Source organism: Castor canadensis, chromosome 11 (assembly GCF_047511655.1).
Source record: "Castor canadensis chromosome 11, mCasCan1.hap1v2, whole genome shotgun sequence".
Classification (NCBI taxonomy): domain Eukaryota; kingdom Metazoa; phylum Chordata; class Mammalia; order Rodentia; family Castoridae; genus Castor; species Castor canadensis.
Window position 1 is genome coordinate 125,124,106 of NC_133396.1, and position 12,988 is coordinate 125,137,093.

The 12,988-nt window shown below is 39.4% G+C and overlaps 2 protein-coding genes and 1 long non-coding RNA gene across 10 annotated transcripts in view; 1 reads left to right on the forward strand and 2 right to left on the reverse strand.

Moving 5' to 3' along the window:
* Positions 1-1,724, reverse strand: part of Cd46 (CD46 molecule) — a 43,387-nt gene extending 41,663 nt beyond the window's left edge. For 2 of the 3 annotated variants that reach the window (XM_020162298.2, XM_020162299.2), the window contains exon 1: positions 1,458-1,722. In XM_020162298.2, the coding sequence (XP_020017887.1) occupies positions 1,458-1,581 (124 nt within the window). In that variant the 5' untranslated portion in view covers positions 1,582-1,722. Of the gene's footprint in view, positions 1-1,457 lie in introns of all 3 variants that reach the window. The other variant, XM_074048443.1, reaches the window with a different exon arrangement.
* Cr1 (complement C3b/C4b receptor 1 (Knops blood group)) overlaps positions 1-12,988 on the reverse strand; it is a 120,193-nt gene that overhangs the window by 7,553 nt on the left and 99,652 nt on the right. For 5 of the 6 annotated variants that reach the window (XM_074048438.1, XM_074048441.1, XM_074048436.1 and 2 more), the window contains 2 exons: positions 12,128-12,232; positions 6,829-7,885 (listed from right to left, as the gene is read on the reverse strand). In XM_074048438.1, the coding sequence (XP_073904539.1) occupies positions 12,139-12,232 (94 nt within the window). In that variant the 3' untranslated portion in view covers positions 6,829-7,885; positions 12,128-12,138. Of the gene's footprint in view, positions 1-6,828; positions 7,886-12,127; positions 12,233-12,988 lie in introns of those variants that run through there. The other variant, XM_074048437.1, reaches the window with a different exon arrangement.
* The window catches only part of LOC141413954 (uncharacterized), a 39,182-nt gene continuing 28,007 nt past the window's right edge, over positions 1,814-12,988 (forward strand). The window contains exon 1 of the long non-coding RNA XR_012439012.1: positions 1,814-5,024. This is a non-coding gene — a long non-coding RNA (uncharacterized lncRNA). The remainder of the gene's footprint in view (positions 5,025-12,988) is intronic.

Here is a 12,988-nt window from a genome sequence, read left to right on the forward strand (position 1 = left end):
CAAGCCCAGGACCTGGACACAGATGGCAAATATTGTTGAGTGAATGCTAAAGAAAAAAAATGAAGCATACAAATTGTGCATGTAAGGGTGTCCTATGCATAACGGGCTTAGAAACATGAAAAGTGCATTGAAAAACAAAGGAAAAGAAAACCGGTTGTTCTGTGTGGAGGTTTTATGCAATAAACATGTACTTTTTAAAAGTATTTATTCCATTCAGTGAAACACAACAAAACCTGCTGGGATTGACTTCAGCTTTAGTTTATGAGCTGTAGGGGAAAAAACCAGATTAATGTTATTTATCGTTCCTTTCTTGGGATACTAATTTCTCATTAGTTTTGGCTACCAGTGTCATTTCGGTTGCTTAATGAAAAGAAGGAAAACAATGTCCAAAAGTCATTAGGTAATCAGGTACATTATTGTCAACGTCGGCTGGAATCGGAAGATAACTAACTCTATGGACCAAAGTAAAACAAAAAACCCAGCAACAATAATAAAAAGAAACAGACACTTGTAAACCAAGACCAACTCTAGCTCAGGCAGCAATATTTCACTGAAGATTTTAAAGGCAGTGGACCTTTCACAGTGGTCCTTTCTCTCTCTCTCCATATATATATATATATATATATATATATATATATATATATATATATATATATGTGGTACTTGAGTTTTAAACTCAGGATTTAATGCTTGCTAGGCAGGAGCTCTACCGCTGGAGCTACACCTCCAGTCTCCTTCCAACCCTCTACACCCACACTGAGAGTCTGCTAATCCTGAGCACAAGGGCAGCCTGCCCGTCCCAAAGACCACCCAGCCCCGAGCCCAGACAGAGAATGCAAACAGTGAGCTTCCTACCTCTGAGCATCACAGAGCCACATCTGCACACCACGCCTTTAGCAACGCCTGGCCCGGGCTCCTGCAGCCCAGTCCATCCAGATCTGTTACCCTTATCTCGAGTACTACCAAAACCCCAAAGAGCACCCCACTCTCCCAGGCACCTCTCCGTCCAGGAAACACAGGGCAAACTCTTCCCCACTGGCACTGCACGGGCCCTAGCAACACCCCCACCTGCCCCTGGGCACTCCAGAGCAAGTCCTCAGCTGGAGCACCCGTGCGCCCTTGCCATCGGATTTGACTCCATCCGGGAGACGACTTGCAAGCTTTTGCTAGCCACAGAGCTAGGCCGACGGTAAACACCCTGCACGCCCACCATCCCTGCCCAGCGACGCCCACCAACCAAGCCTTCACCCAGGACACTGCGTGGTCCCCTCAGCCCCACGCTCCGCACGCGCGCCCTGGAACCGCGCACTGCAGCCCCCCCACCTCCCCCAGGCGAGCCCGGGCCTCTGAACCCGGCGGGACTCAGGCTCAGCCAGCCCCGCGCCTCCCACCGAATTCCCCGACCCAGCACAACTCCAGGCTCGCCGCGGGCGCGTGCACCCTCTCCAGGCTCCTACCGGAGTATGGAGACAGCAGGACTGCCACCGCCACCGCAAAGATCCCAATCAGGAACCACTGGAAGGCACTGGGGCTCACGCCGCAGCGGAGAGGCGTCGTGCGCGGCGCTGAAGACGCCATCATCTTGCGGGTGATGGACGGGGGAGACTGAGCGCCAGCCCGGCAGGGGTGCCCTTTTTGAGCCTGGTTATCAGACGCAACAATCCCCCAAACTCACAAAGTCGGCCGGGCCGCAAGACAGGGGCGTGGCCGGGGCCGCGTGCCAGACGGAAGTGACTCCAGGCGGAGCGGGCTGAGCCAATCGGCGGGCAGCAAGGCGTGGCCTCGGCGCAGGCCCTCGAGGGGGGGACGGGGCGTGGCCGGGGTTGGGCTGATACTGGGTTCAGCTGGTCGCCCATTCCCCAGCCTCCCAGCGCTCTGGCAGCAGCCCAATCTCCAGGCTCACCAGCGAGCCGCAAAGCGCAGGCTCACCAGGCAGCACTTACAAACAGGGCTACCACCCTTCCCCGGAAGGATGGAAAAGGAACATTTGGTCTTGCCATCGTTTCCAGGAACTCCAGCTTGGAGAATAAAGCACTGCTACCTAAAAATAGAAACCAGAATCCCGGCGACGGGTCACGGAGAGTCCAGCACTCCTTGTAGGTCGTCTCACCCTGCGCACTCCAGGCTGCCGGACTACGTGGGTCCTTGCTCTATTTGGTATCTCAGGCATTACTAGGGACAATACTTAAATTTTCCTTGCTTGAATGTCTGCTGTTGGATTCTCTGATGGCCTTCTCTTACAGTTTTCAAAATCTCAAAGGCTTGTCCCTTGCATTCCAGCCTTTAAGGGAGTTTCTTCTCCTTTTCCTCCACGGAGGACCCATATGGATGAAAATTATTAAACATCACTGGGGTATTAGCATATTGGGACTCTGTGGGGCCCTTACCATGGAGTAACTGTTTTATAAGATGCAGTCTATGTATATGAAGACAAGGATGTGTAAAGTGTCATATTCCTGGAAGCAACTAGTACAGTAGGATCTGGGATGGGTAGGCATGGGTTGGGTGAAGTGGATAAGGGTTTGGATTTTTCTGGTGAAACAATCTCTTGAACAATGTTGGCAAATTCAAATGTGGAAGATTGATTGGAGGTGTGGGTAAACCCGTATGATTGGTAAAGAAAGGAAAAGTAACACGAATGGCATGAAAAGAGTTTGACATGTTTTTTCTTTTCAGATTTTCAGATTTCAGAATGAAATCATCAACCAATGTGAAGGAACAGGTAGAGAAGATGAACACTCTTAACTTTTCAGTATGTTAAAAGTCATAAAATGGACATGGCTTTTGAGCCACCAGTACCATTCAGAGTTTATCTCAAGGAAGTCGTCAGAGCTGTGAGCAAAGCTTTATGCTTTTGGAAAAAATATAAACTCTTAAGTGTCTAGGGAAAGCATTAAGGAATTTATGGTAAAGACCCCTGATATGATAGAATTAATGCAGCAAGCATTATAGAAGAATGTCAGTGTGAGAAACTGATATATCTATAGATGGAAGAAACAGACTTCAAATCAGAATATGCCTTTTATTAAAACAAAAGTATTGTATTGATATACATAAAAAGAGACTAGCTGGGGGTTGAAGGCTTAGCTCAAGTGGTAGAGGACTTGTCTAACATAACATGACGCTCTGGATTCAGTCCCGGGTATTGAAGAGAGAACAGTTGAAAATACACCAGACTTAAGCTAGTCGAAAGGATTGTAGATTTTCTTTGTGCAAATTTTCTAATTTTTTGTATTTTGACCCTGTGTTCCACCCAAGAAAATTAAATGCAACCTATAGTTCAAGGGCCATGTTGTTCATAGAACAATGGGAAAAAAAACCTGTATTGCCTAGGGTTAAGGTATGAGCTGGTGAGGAAAAGGAGGTTCACCATATAAACCTCCAATCTGGACCATCTGGAACTGTAAGAGTTTTTGTACATTTAATACAGGTATATATCTGAGAAGTCCTGAAGACATTCTGAGTTTACTAAATCTTTTCTTGCCAGTATAATAAAACTTTAAAAATTCCTGGAAGAGCATATAAGACACTAAGTGTGGAGATGGTATATAAATTAAACACCTTAGAATCATGGAATATAAAATGCAGACATTTCTGTGATGGCAATTAAAGGAAGTGTAATGAAAGAGACTGACTAGAAACTAATGAGAGAGGAATTATTCCTGTTAATGCTTACAGTTGTGAAAGTAAAAGAAATGTTTTTTGGCTCAATGTCAGCACTTATTTGTGAAAATAGAGGAGCTATTTATTGTTCCTTGCAACAATAAATATTAAAAATTGCCTATTTCTAGGCTTGGAAGTAAGATTTCCTTTTTAGTGTGTATGGGAGAAAATTAAAAAGCTAGGAGGAAAAATTGCTGGTGTTTGGCATTCTAGTTTTAGGCACTGTGTTAGATTCTAGGATTATTATCTTATTGAAATTTTGTTTCAATGATAAAATTTTTATCCCTGGGGTTCATCAAGCCATTTTTATTATTCTTGAAGGATTTTATACTGTTTAAAAAACTTATTTTCTTTTTTGGGGGGGATTAGGGTTTGAACAGGACTCTACCACTTGAGCCACACCTCCAGTCCATTTTTCTCTGGTTATTTGGATGATGAGGTCTCATGAACTGTTTGCCTGAGTTGACCTTGAACAGCAAACCATCGATCTCAGCCTGACAAGTAGCTAGGATTATAGGCATGAGCCATCAATGCAGAGCTAAAAATTTATTTTCATTTGATCAAACTGGAGCTTCATTCCAAGGTTCTGGGCCTTGTTGTTCCCTATTTTTCTGGACAAGTTTCATGAGTCTGGGATGGTGTTTTCTTATAGTATCTCCAGTGCCAAGATCCATAGCCAGCACTCAATGAATATCTGATAAATATTGTGTGAAACACATCTCTGCCATTTCTCTCCTAGTATGAATTTAACAAAAGCTGGGAAAGCTCTGAGAAACTTTGATCTTAATAATTTTAGACATGAAGAAATAAAGTGCAATTTGTCTTTTAAAAGGAATGAGACACAACTGTCTACACACACACACACACACACACACACACACAAAGAATTTTCTTGAATCAGGCATTGCAAGCTTACTTGTAGAATTAAAGTTTATGCCTTAGCTTTGCCTTGGGATTATTTTAGTGACTAAGTTCAAAGGGAGAGTGTTGACAAAGAACTTCCTGAGGCCCTGATGGGAGCAGAAGTCAAGAGTCAAAGCTTTAAATGAAGTAGGGAATTATACAATCATGGTTCCTCCAACTGCCCATAAAGATTTTGTCAAACTGTCAAAAGAGAAGAAAAAGGGAGAATAGAAGAGGAGTGTATTTGTGTACCAGGTTTAGAACTATGTATAGATTTCCTTTAAAGTTTTAAGAAGGGTAGTGGGATGGAGGGAGTGGGGGGTGGGTATCATTAAATGGTGGCCAACCTCTTCTTAAGATATCATGTTAGATGATTCTTTACCTCCTAAACTAATATTTTTCCACTATGCCTTTCAGAAGTTGGGGTAGCAGCATAAATTGGCCTCTATTTGTACCTGGTAAGTACCTGCCAGTCAAGTGACTTCATGTGTAAACCGTGTTTGATTTTCTTTTCTTTTATCAACAAGAGCATGAGTGTGGTTGTCTTGGAAGACAACCAAGGGCAGAAAGAGGACATTTCTCAGAAGGAACACATCTCATTTTGTTCCATATTGGCTTTTAAAAAGGTAAATACATTACAAAGTATATTCCATACGGAGATTTACAAAGATAAATCTTTTTAATCCTTTCTCATTTTAAGGGCAGAGACAGAAAATTTTATTTAAATGTCATAGACTTAAATTAACTTGGAACTCACCTCCATTATGCAAAAAAACCCCAGAAAACCAACAACAAAAACAAAGGATGTCAGTACTAGAAGTAGCTGTGGAGAGCAATTGGTCCAGCTCCTGCCTTTCAAATGAAAATGGTAAGGCTGCAGGTTAGCAGAATTTCTGAATACAAGTTAAGTTAAGCAAAAATAGAATTTTACTCATAGTATAGTTTTTCCCACAATAACTAATGTAATAGAACCTCGTGGTTTAACTGTAATTAAAAAGTCATAGGGCTCAGATACTCATATTGCTCACTGGCCCTTTCCACTGCAGAAAAATTACAGCTTTTTTTCTTATAATAGGAATCTTAATTCTAAAAAAGGCCAATTCTCAAGCATTTAATTTCTCCCTTAAAAGTTACTTTTTCAAAATGCCAAGAAATAAGAGAGATTTGCTAAAGCTCCTATCACTGTGTATATATTTTCAGGCTACTTACCCTCCTTGATTACTTAGCTGAAAGTCATTTGCTCATTTTTTAGTGGGGAATGGTTGGTGTTTGAATTTTTAAGAACTCTCAGTCAGAGGCAGTGGCTCAAGCCTATAATCCTAACTACTAGCCCTTGTGGGTCATAAAGTGAGACCCTATTTCACAAAAAACTGACAGCAAAGTGGCTGGTGGAGTGGCTAATGTGGTAAAGCGCCTGCCTAGGAAGGGCAAGGCCCCAAGTTCAACCCCCAGTGCCACCAAAACAAACAAACAAAAACCAAAACCTCCACCTCTCTACATAATAAGACAATCACTCTTTGTGATACGAGTTGCACTGTTTTGTTTTTTCTTTTGTCAGTGGACTTTGTTTGTGCTGTTTTTATTTATACTATTTTGTATAATTTTAAATTGAAATTCAAGTTCATGTCTAGTTTATTCCTTATTGTAGTGTTAAATGTGGGAGAATACACCTTCAAGCAGCTATTAAAATACAAAGTTACACAGAATTAGCACTAGCTATATATAAAATTGTCACTCAATATCCAGAAAGATTCTCATATTTTCTAGAGATCACTGGCATAGCCCATATCATAATCAAGTTTTTTTTGTTGTTGTTTTTGTTGTTTTTGTGGTACTGGGTTTGAACTCAGGGCCTACACCTTGCTACACCTTGAGCCACCCCACCAGCCCTATTTTTGTGATGGGTTTTTTGAGATAGGGTCTTGTGAACTATTTGCCAGGGCTGGCTGGCTTCAAACCACGATCATCCTGATCTCTTGCCTCCTGAGTTGCTAGGATCACAGGCGTGAACCACCAGAACCCAGTTCCTAATCAGTTTTTTATCTATAAAGATGTGGAATGGTTAAAGACTACTGAGACACTTATTTTAAAGGTGTCAATATATAATTATTAATTTTATAAATTCTTTTTTTTAATTGACATAAAATTATACATATTTATGAGAGGCATCACTGAATGATGTGTAGATACATGTTTATATTGTGTAATGCTCAAATCAGAGCAAACATCTATTTACTCAAATTTTTATTATTTGTTTATGGAGAAACATTCTAAATCCTTTCTTCTAGCTTTTTTTTTTTTGAAATATACATTATTATTGTCTATAGCTACGCTACTGTGCAATAGAACACCAGAATCTATTTCTCCTATCTGGCTGTAATTTAGTACCTGTTAACTTCTGATAACTTCCTCTGAAGACTGATAACTTCTTAAAAGTCATGCTTTTTTAGTTGATTTAGTATATTCTGAGTCTATATAAAAACAAGCTAGTTTCTTTTATAATAACAATTATTCATTTATTTCAACTTTTCATGGTTTTTATACAAAGTACTTTTGAAAGAGAACTTAGTAAATATCCAGAGCTTAATTTTTTTCAGCTATTTCTCTTGAGTAGTCTTGACCACTCTCCCCCATGATCATTTACTATCTCTATAGTAATACTTCTCTTCACTGGAGAAAGTGAAAACTGGTCTTAAAAATGTTTTACTCCAATCTTTTTAAAGGAGTGGGTTCTGTACTGTAAAATAAAGGAACTATTTAAGAAAGAAAGAAATATATATATATATATTTTTTTTGTGTGTGTATAAACACATATATGAAAAAAGATCAGCAGAAAGCAAATTAACATATCAACTGGCTATCACTGTATAGTATCATTCTGTACAACTTATTTTTGATATCTCAGTGCATTTTTCCAAATTCTCTTTAATGAAGAGAATGTCCATATTATGAACATTTTAGAATAAGTAAGGATAATGACAGACTTGTAGCCCAGAATTTCTAGATGACGCCTTCCTTTAAGTCCCTGAACAATTTTCTCCATCCTAAGTGCAATCCTGTCCCCTGACTAGATGGTGTGTGCTTTCAGCACAAGGGAAGGGGGTGAAGGAGTGATGGTAATGCAGGCTGAGAGGGGGAGCTTTGCTGGATATGGGAAGCTTCAGTGTCTTCAGGTGAACCTGTTTGCATCTCTGTGAAGTCACTTCAAAGACATTTTTGAATCTCAGATCTTATTCTGTTGAAATGAATTGGCTCCTTTCCAACCAACATGTAATTCAAGGCATCCTCCAGCTGTATAGCATTTTGTCAAGGAAGGACACTGAAATAACAGGATATTTTTTATTTAGATGACAGCATGGTGGGTAACTGAATTATTAAGACTTTCTTTGCTGATAATCATGATTCTGACATTATCTATAAATTACAAATTCATCAGAAGTGTTTATGGCCCTTGTGTGGTTTCTATGTAGGGCAGTGGAAAGTATGGTGTAAATTGAGACTGAGTAGATAAGAGAGAGATTAATGAATAATTTGACCTTTTCCTTTTGTCAAAGAGAAATGTGTTCTCAGAGTTGAACAAATAAATGAAAAAACCTTGTTCAAAAAAAACAATAAATAGGCCACTCATAATGCACAAAGCAATTCCTTCAGTCTTTTCAGAACCATGGTTGTAGAAGTGAGGCTGGTAGTCTGAGAGGAGGGTTGGCTTTAGAAAGCATATCCTCCTCCTCGTGTTACAGTCAAGAATGAGCTCAGGTAGTGTATTCAGATATCCAAATGCCCTCCCAGCCACACTAAAGCCTCTCATCTCTGGCCAGGAATGATGTCCTTCCACCAAGGGACAGAGCACCTGATGAGGTCACTGACTCACTGACACCTCCCACCCCAGTTATTCCTGTCACCTGATTCCTCATCATCACTCCCTTTCTGTCTCACAAGGATTCCCAACATCACCTGCTACCTGCATGTCCTCCAAACATTCTCATATCTTCTCCTTCAACACACAGCTGTGCCTTTGGCATCAACCTGTTTACCTGTGCCACCCACTATCCCAGAACCTGGCCTGGATGCACAGGTCTTAATGCTGGGTACAGCCTCTAACTGACTCCTTGTCTACCATGTGTTGCCATAAACAATTAACCTTACTCCTGTGAAACACTGGTCAAGATTCCAATCTTAAAAAGGAAATTTGAGACAAGGTTATTAAGGACTTCTATTATGGTTTGGATACATATTGAAGGCTTGGTTCCCTACTGCTGGATATAATTGCTGAGAGGTGATTGAATCATAAAATCTCTGACTTCATCAATAGATTAATCCTTCATGGATTTATAATATCATAGCATTAGTGGGAGACAGCGTAAAACTAGGAGGTGGGGTGTAGGAAGTGTGTCACTGGGGGAGTGTCTGGAAAGATATACCTTGTCTCTAGCCCCTTCCTGGCTCTGCTTCATCACACCCTTGGGTCACAATATTCTGCCTCACCACAAGCCACAGCAATGGGGGTAAGCACCCATGGAGTAAAGCCTATGAAACCCCAAGCCAAAATAAATCTTTCCTCTTTTTAAGTTGTTTTCATCAGGTATTTTGTCACAGTGATGAAAAGTCTGACTTATACAACTTCCCATCTTTCTATTAAAAGGCAATTAACAGTGTGCACAATCTGAGTTGTATTTTGACATAAAAGAGTGTTTTCAAGAAGTTGAAGAAAAATGAAATTTTGATAAATTCATTCTCAAGTGTTTGTTGAACACTTCTCATTTGATTAATCTATACTTATTGGTTTGGAAAAATTAAAATAATATGGTCTCTACATATAACAAACTTGTATGGAAAAGAAAATGTAAGCACAATATTTGGTACATTATATGTGACTGATGAATGAAGAATAAATGAGCAGGTCAATGAATGCAATAGAGTTAATAGGCAAAAAGAGACACATTAATGTCAAATACTAGATGTAGTTTTAAGGATGGAAGAAATGGTTGTCATTGGTGAAAAGAAGCAGGATTCAACAGTGTACATTCAATATAAACTCAAGATATAACCTTTTGGATGTAAAATAGTATATTAAAAATGCCTAACGGTACTACGACTGGGTAGAATTTAATGAAGGTAGCATATATGTACATAAATTTTACTTTCATATGTTTCCTGTTTTCAACAATGAGCACCTATTATTCTTAAAAGAAAATGGTTTGTTTTAAAAACAGTACAATCAGGAAAAGCTTTAATTTTAAAAGACAGACAAGCCTGGAGTTGTTTGAGAGAAATTTTTGGGTGAGGGAATTCCAAGCTGTGTTAATGGAACTTAGGCAAAAAGAAAGGTGGAAAAGGCAGGCAGTCTGGCAGGAATGAATCCAAATTAGATGGTATTTTAAGCACTCTTGTGCAATATTTTTTAAAGTGATCATGGTTCTCACAGTCTACTATGAATCTACTATTTTTTCTTTATAACTAGTGACAGCACTCTGACCTTGGATCAATTTTACACAGCTTTCCCATCCTAACACTCCAATGGTAAAGGAGAATGGGTGCCTCACCCAAGGGCCTTGAGGCCTAAATTAGGACATCCATGAAAGCACAATATTCTCTTCTAATTTTATCTCTAAATCTCAGGCACAGTGAGACTTGCTCACTTATATGTGTATTCCTGTTAATATAGAAATAATACTAGTTTTCCCTTCAACTATTAGGATAATATTAGGAAAAGACATTCTCCTAAGATGACATGCCATTTTCATCACGTGACTTTTATATCCTTTTGGCATACTAATCCTGCATTCCAAGGCACACACAAACACTCATTTGAAAGGCTAGATGACCATTAAACTTGAAAAAGTGTAATATCAATTCTAAATTAAAAAAAATTCAATGTGTATTTCATTTGCTTTTGTAAAAAGTAAGAAAAAATTAGTTATAGGACAGAGGCAAAGTGAGTGAGAAGCCAGAGAACAAACGAGGGCACTGAAAATTCACCTCTACTATAGGAGAAAAGGGGACATAACCTGTGGTTTTTTTGTTTAGAAAAATTTGAATTGTCTATGCTTATATCAAGATATAACTTGATTAGATAGCTATAAAATACTTTAACCATAAATAACTTCCCTATGCCCTTATTTTTTCCTGAGGCACTACCCTTTGTGAAATTTAGGATTTCTGACATGTGTGTAGATAGAGGATGCCAGGTTTAAATGAATGCAAATTGATATGAGACAGAGGTAGGACAGAAAGAAAGGAAATTTACTAATGAATGTGCTTTTTGCTATTGCTTTCTAGAGGAGTGGCCTAATTCCTTTCTAGGGCATATGGTGCAATTATTTCTGACAATTTCCTGTGGACCCATGGATGAGAAATACTAGGATTCCTGGGAACAGCCAGAGCAAGCAAGGACCAAATGAATTGCTCTGCATGATTCAGATCAGTGGAGCTTTGAATTTGTAAGAGGTCCAAGAATCTAAATAAGGGGCCTCCAGTATGCAGGAAAGATTTGAGGAAAGGGGAGGGGATCCAAAGAGAGAGAGGCCCAAGAAAATGGTGGAAATCCAGGGCTTGAAAGGAGGACTAGTCAGTGAGAATTTCCTAAGACTATGATATAGTTGAGGGGTGGCTGAACTCTTCCACTCAAGTACCAGTTAGTAAATATTGATATTTTTGGCAATGTGGACCCTATGGTCTTTGGGTCTCTGTTGTAACTGTTCAACCGTGCTGTTACAGTGGGAAAGCAAACATGGGCAACAGGTAAATGAATGTGAGTAACTGAGTCAGTAAAACTGTGATTACAAACACAGGTGGCTAACTGGATTTGGCCTACAGATTATAGTTTTCAGACCCTTGGTGCAGCTAGTTCCTTATTAGCTCAGAGATTTGCAATATTCCATTGTATAACATATGCTACTTGCTGTTGTATTACTCCCCTTTCACCCCAAACCCATGGCTATCATTTACCACCCAAGGGTTGGTGGTGAGGCTGCGTTGAGGTGGGATGAAGAGTTAGGGGTGGTAGTAAATCCCAGTGGAGGAGGACAGAAGAGAGAGTCACAAGAGGTCAACTGAGGTGGAGAATTCAGAGAAAGTCAAGAATCAGAGAAAAGGTAAAGCAAGGGTCTAGAGGACCTGGAAGTGATCTTATACATTAAGGGAGACTGGAGGACTTGGAGGTGCACCCAGACCATAAATGCTTGGTATACCCAAGAGAAAGAAAAGCATACTACTTCCCAAAGGTTCAGAGTATATACCACAAGACTATAGGAATTCTTTGAAAAAATGATATGGGCATGGCATTGACAGAGTCATCTCACGGAGTCATTAGACACGACAATAATCAATGGAAAAAACAAAACCTTTTCAGCTCACGAAGTAGTTTCTAAGTCTTTGGTATCAGTGACTTTCCTAGTGCAATATGCTATTCAATGTCTGTTTCTATTTTTTTTAATTTCTTTTATTCATATATGCATATAATGTTTGGGTCATTTCTCTCCCCTTCCCCCACCCCCTCCCTGTTTCTATTTTCAACATAAGAGTTGCTGCAAACATTTTGCATAAAGGTGTACACAGATACCTGTTCTTTTCCTAGCTTGGTAGCAGAGTTTGAGGATGAGCACAGCTGCCTTCTTGAGGGTATAAATGGATATTCACTTCTTTAGATTTTTCATCTGTATCATTCCTAGTCGGCAGAGGGAAAAAGACCCAGAAAAACTGTTATCACCTTGGTTTCAGTTTTGAAAGAAATTTAAGATATAATTTGCCTCAAGTTTCCTGTCTGAAAGGAAAATGATAAGTAAATCTCATCTTTTAACACTAAGTAAAAAATTTGGATTAGGAAGTAATACTCAAACCATCCTCTATATTGTATCAGAAGACTCTAAGTTGGTTATAGTCAGTTATCCGTGCCTTCAAACAACATGTTTCACTATTTCTAGAGTAATTTTGATTAGGAAATAGGGGTTATCACAAGATTTTGATAAACTTCTCAATATAAGTGGCTTTGCTTTGAAATCTTATACCAAGAATTTTTTCTTATCAACCAGTGCATGAATAATGTTGGAAAATTCTATTTTACATAAAAGGAATACCCAACAGTAGCTGGCATAAATGGATAGTCACCCTGCCCTACCCTCTGGTTAATATCCACATATTCAAACAACCTCAGCTAAAAAATATTACAGACAGTTTTGACTCTGCTGAACATGTACAGATTTTCTCTTGTCATTATTAGCTAACCAATACAGTGTAATAACTATTTATGTAGCATTTTCATTTGTATTACAAGTAACCTAGAGATGATTTGTGGTACATAGAAGGAAGTTGTGTGTAGATAAAAGGAAAACAGTACTTCTTTTTTTAAATAATGGATTTGAGCATCTGAAGATTTTTTTATTTGTAAGAGTCCTAGATGGCCTTTGGATCCTGAAGGATGACT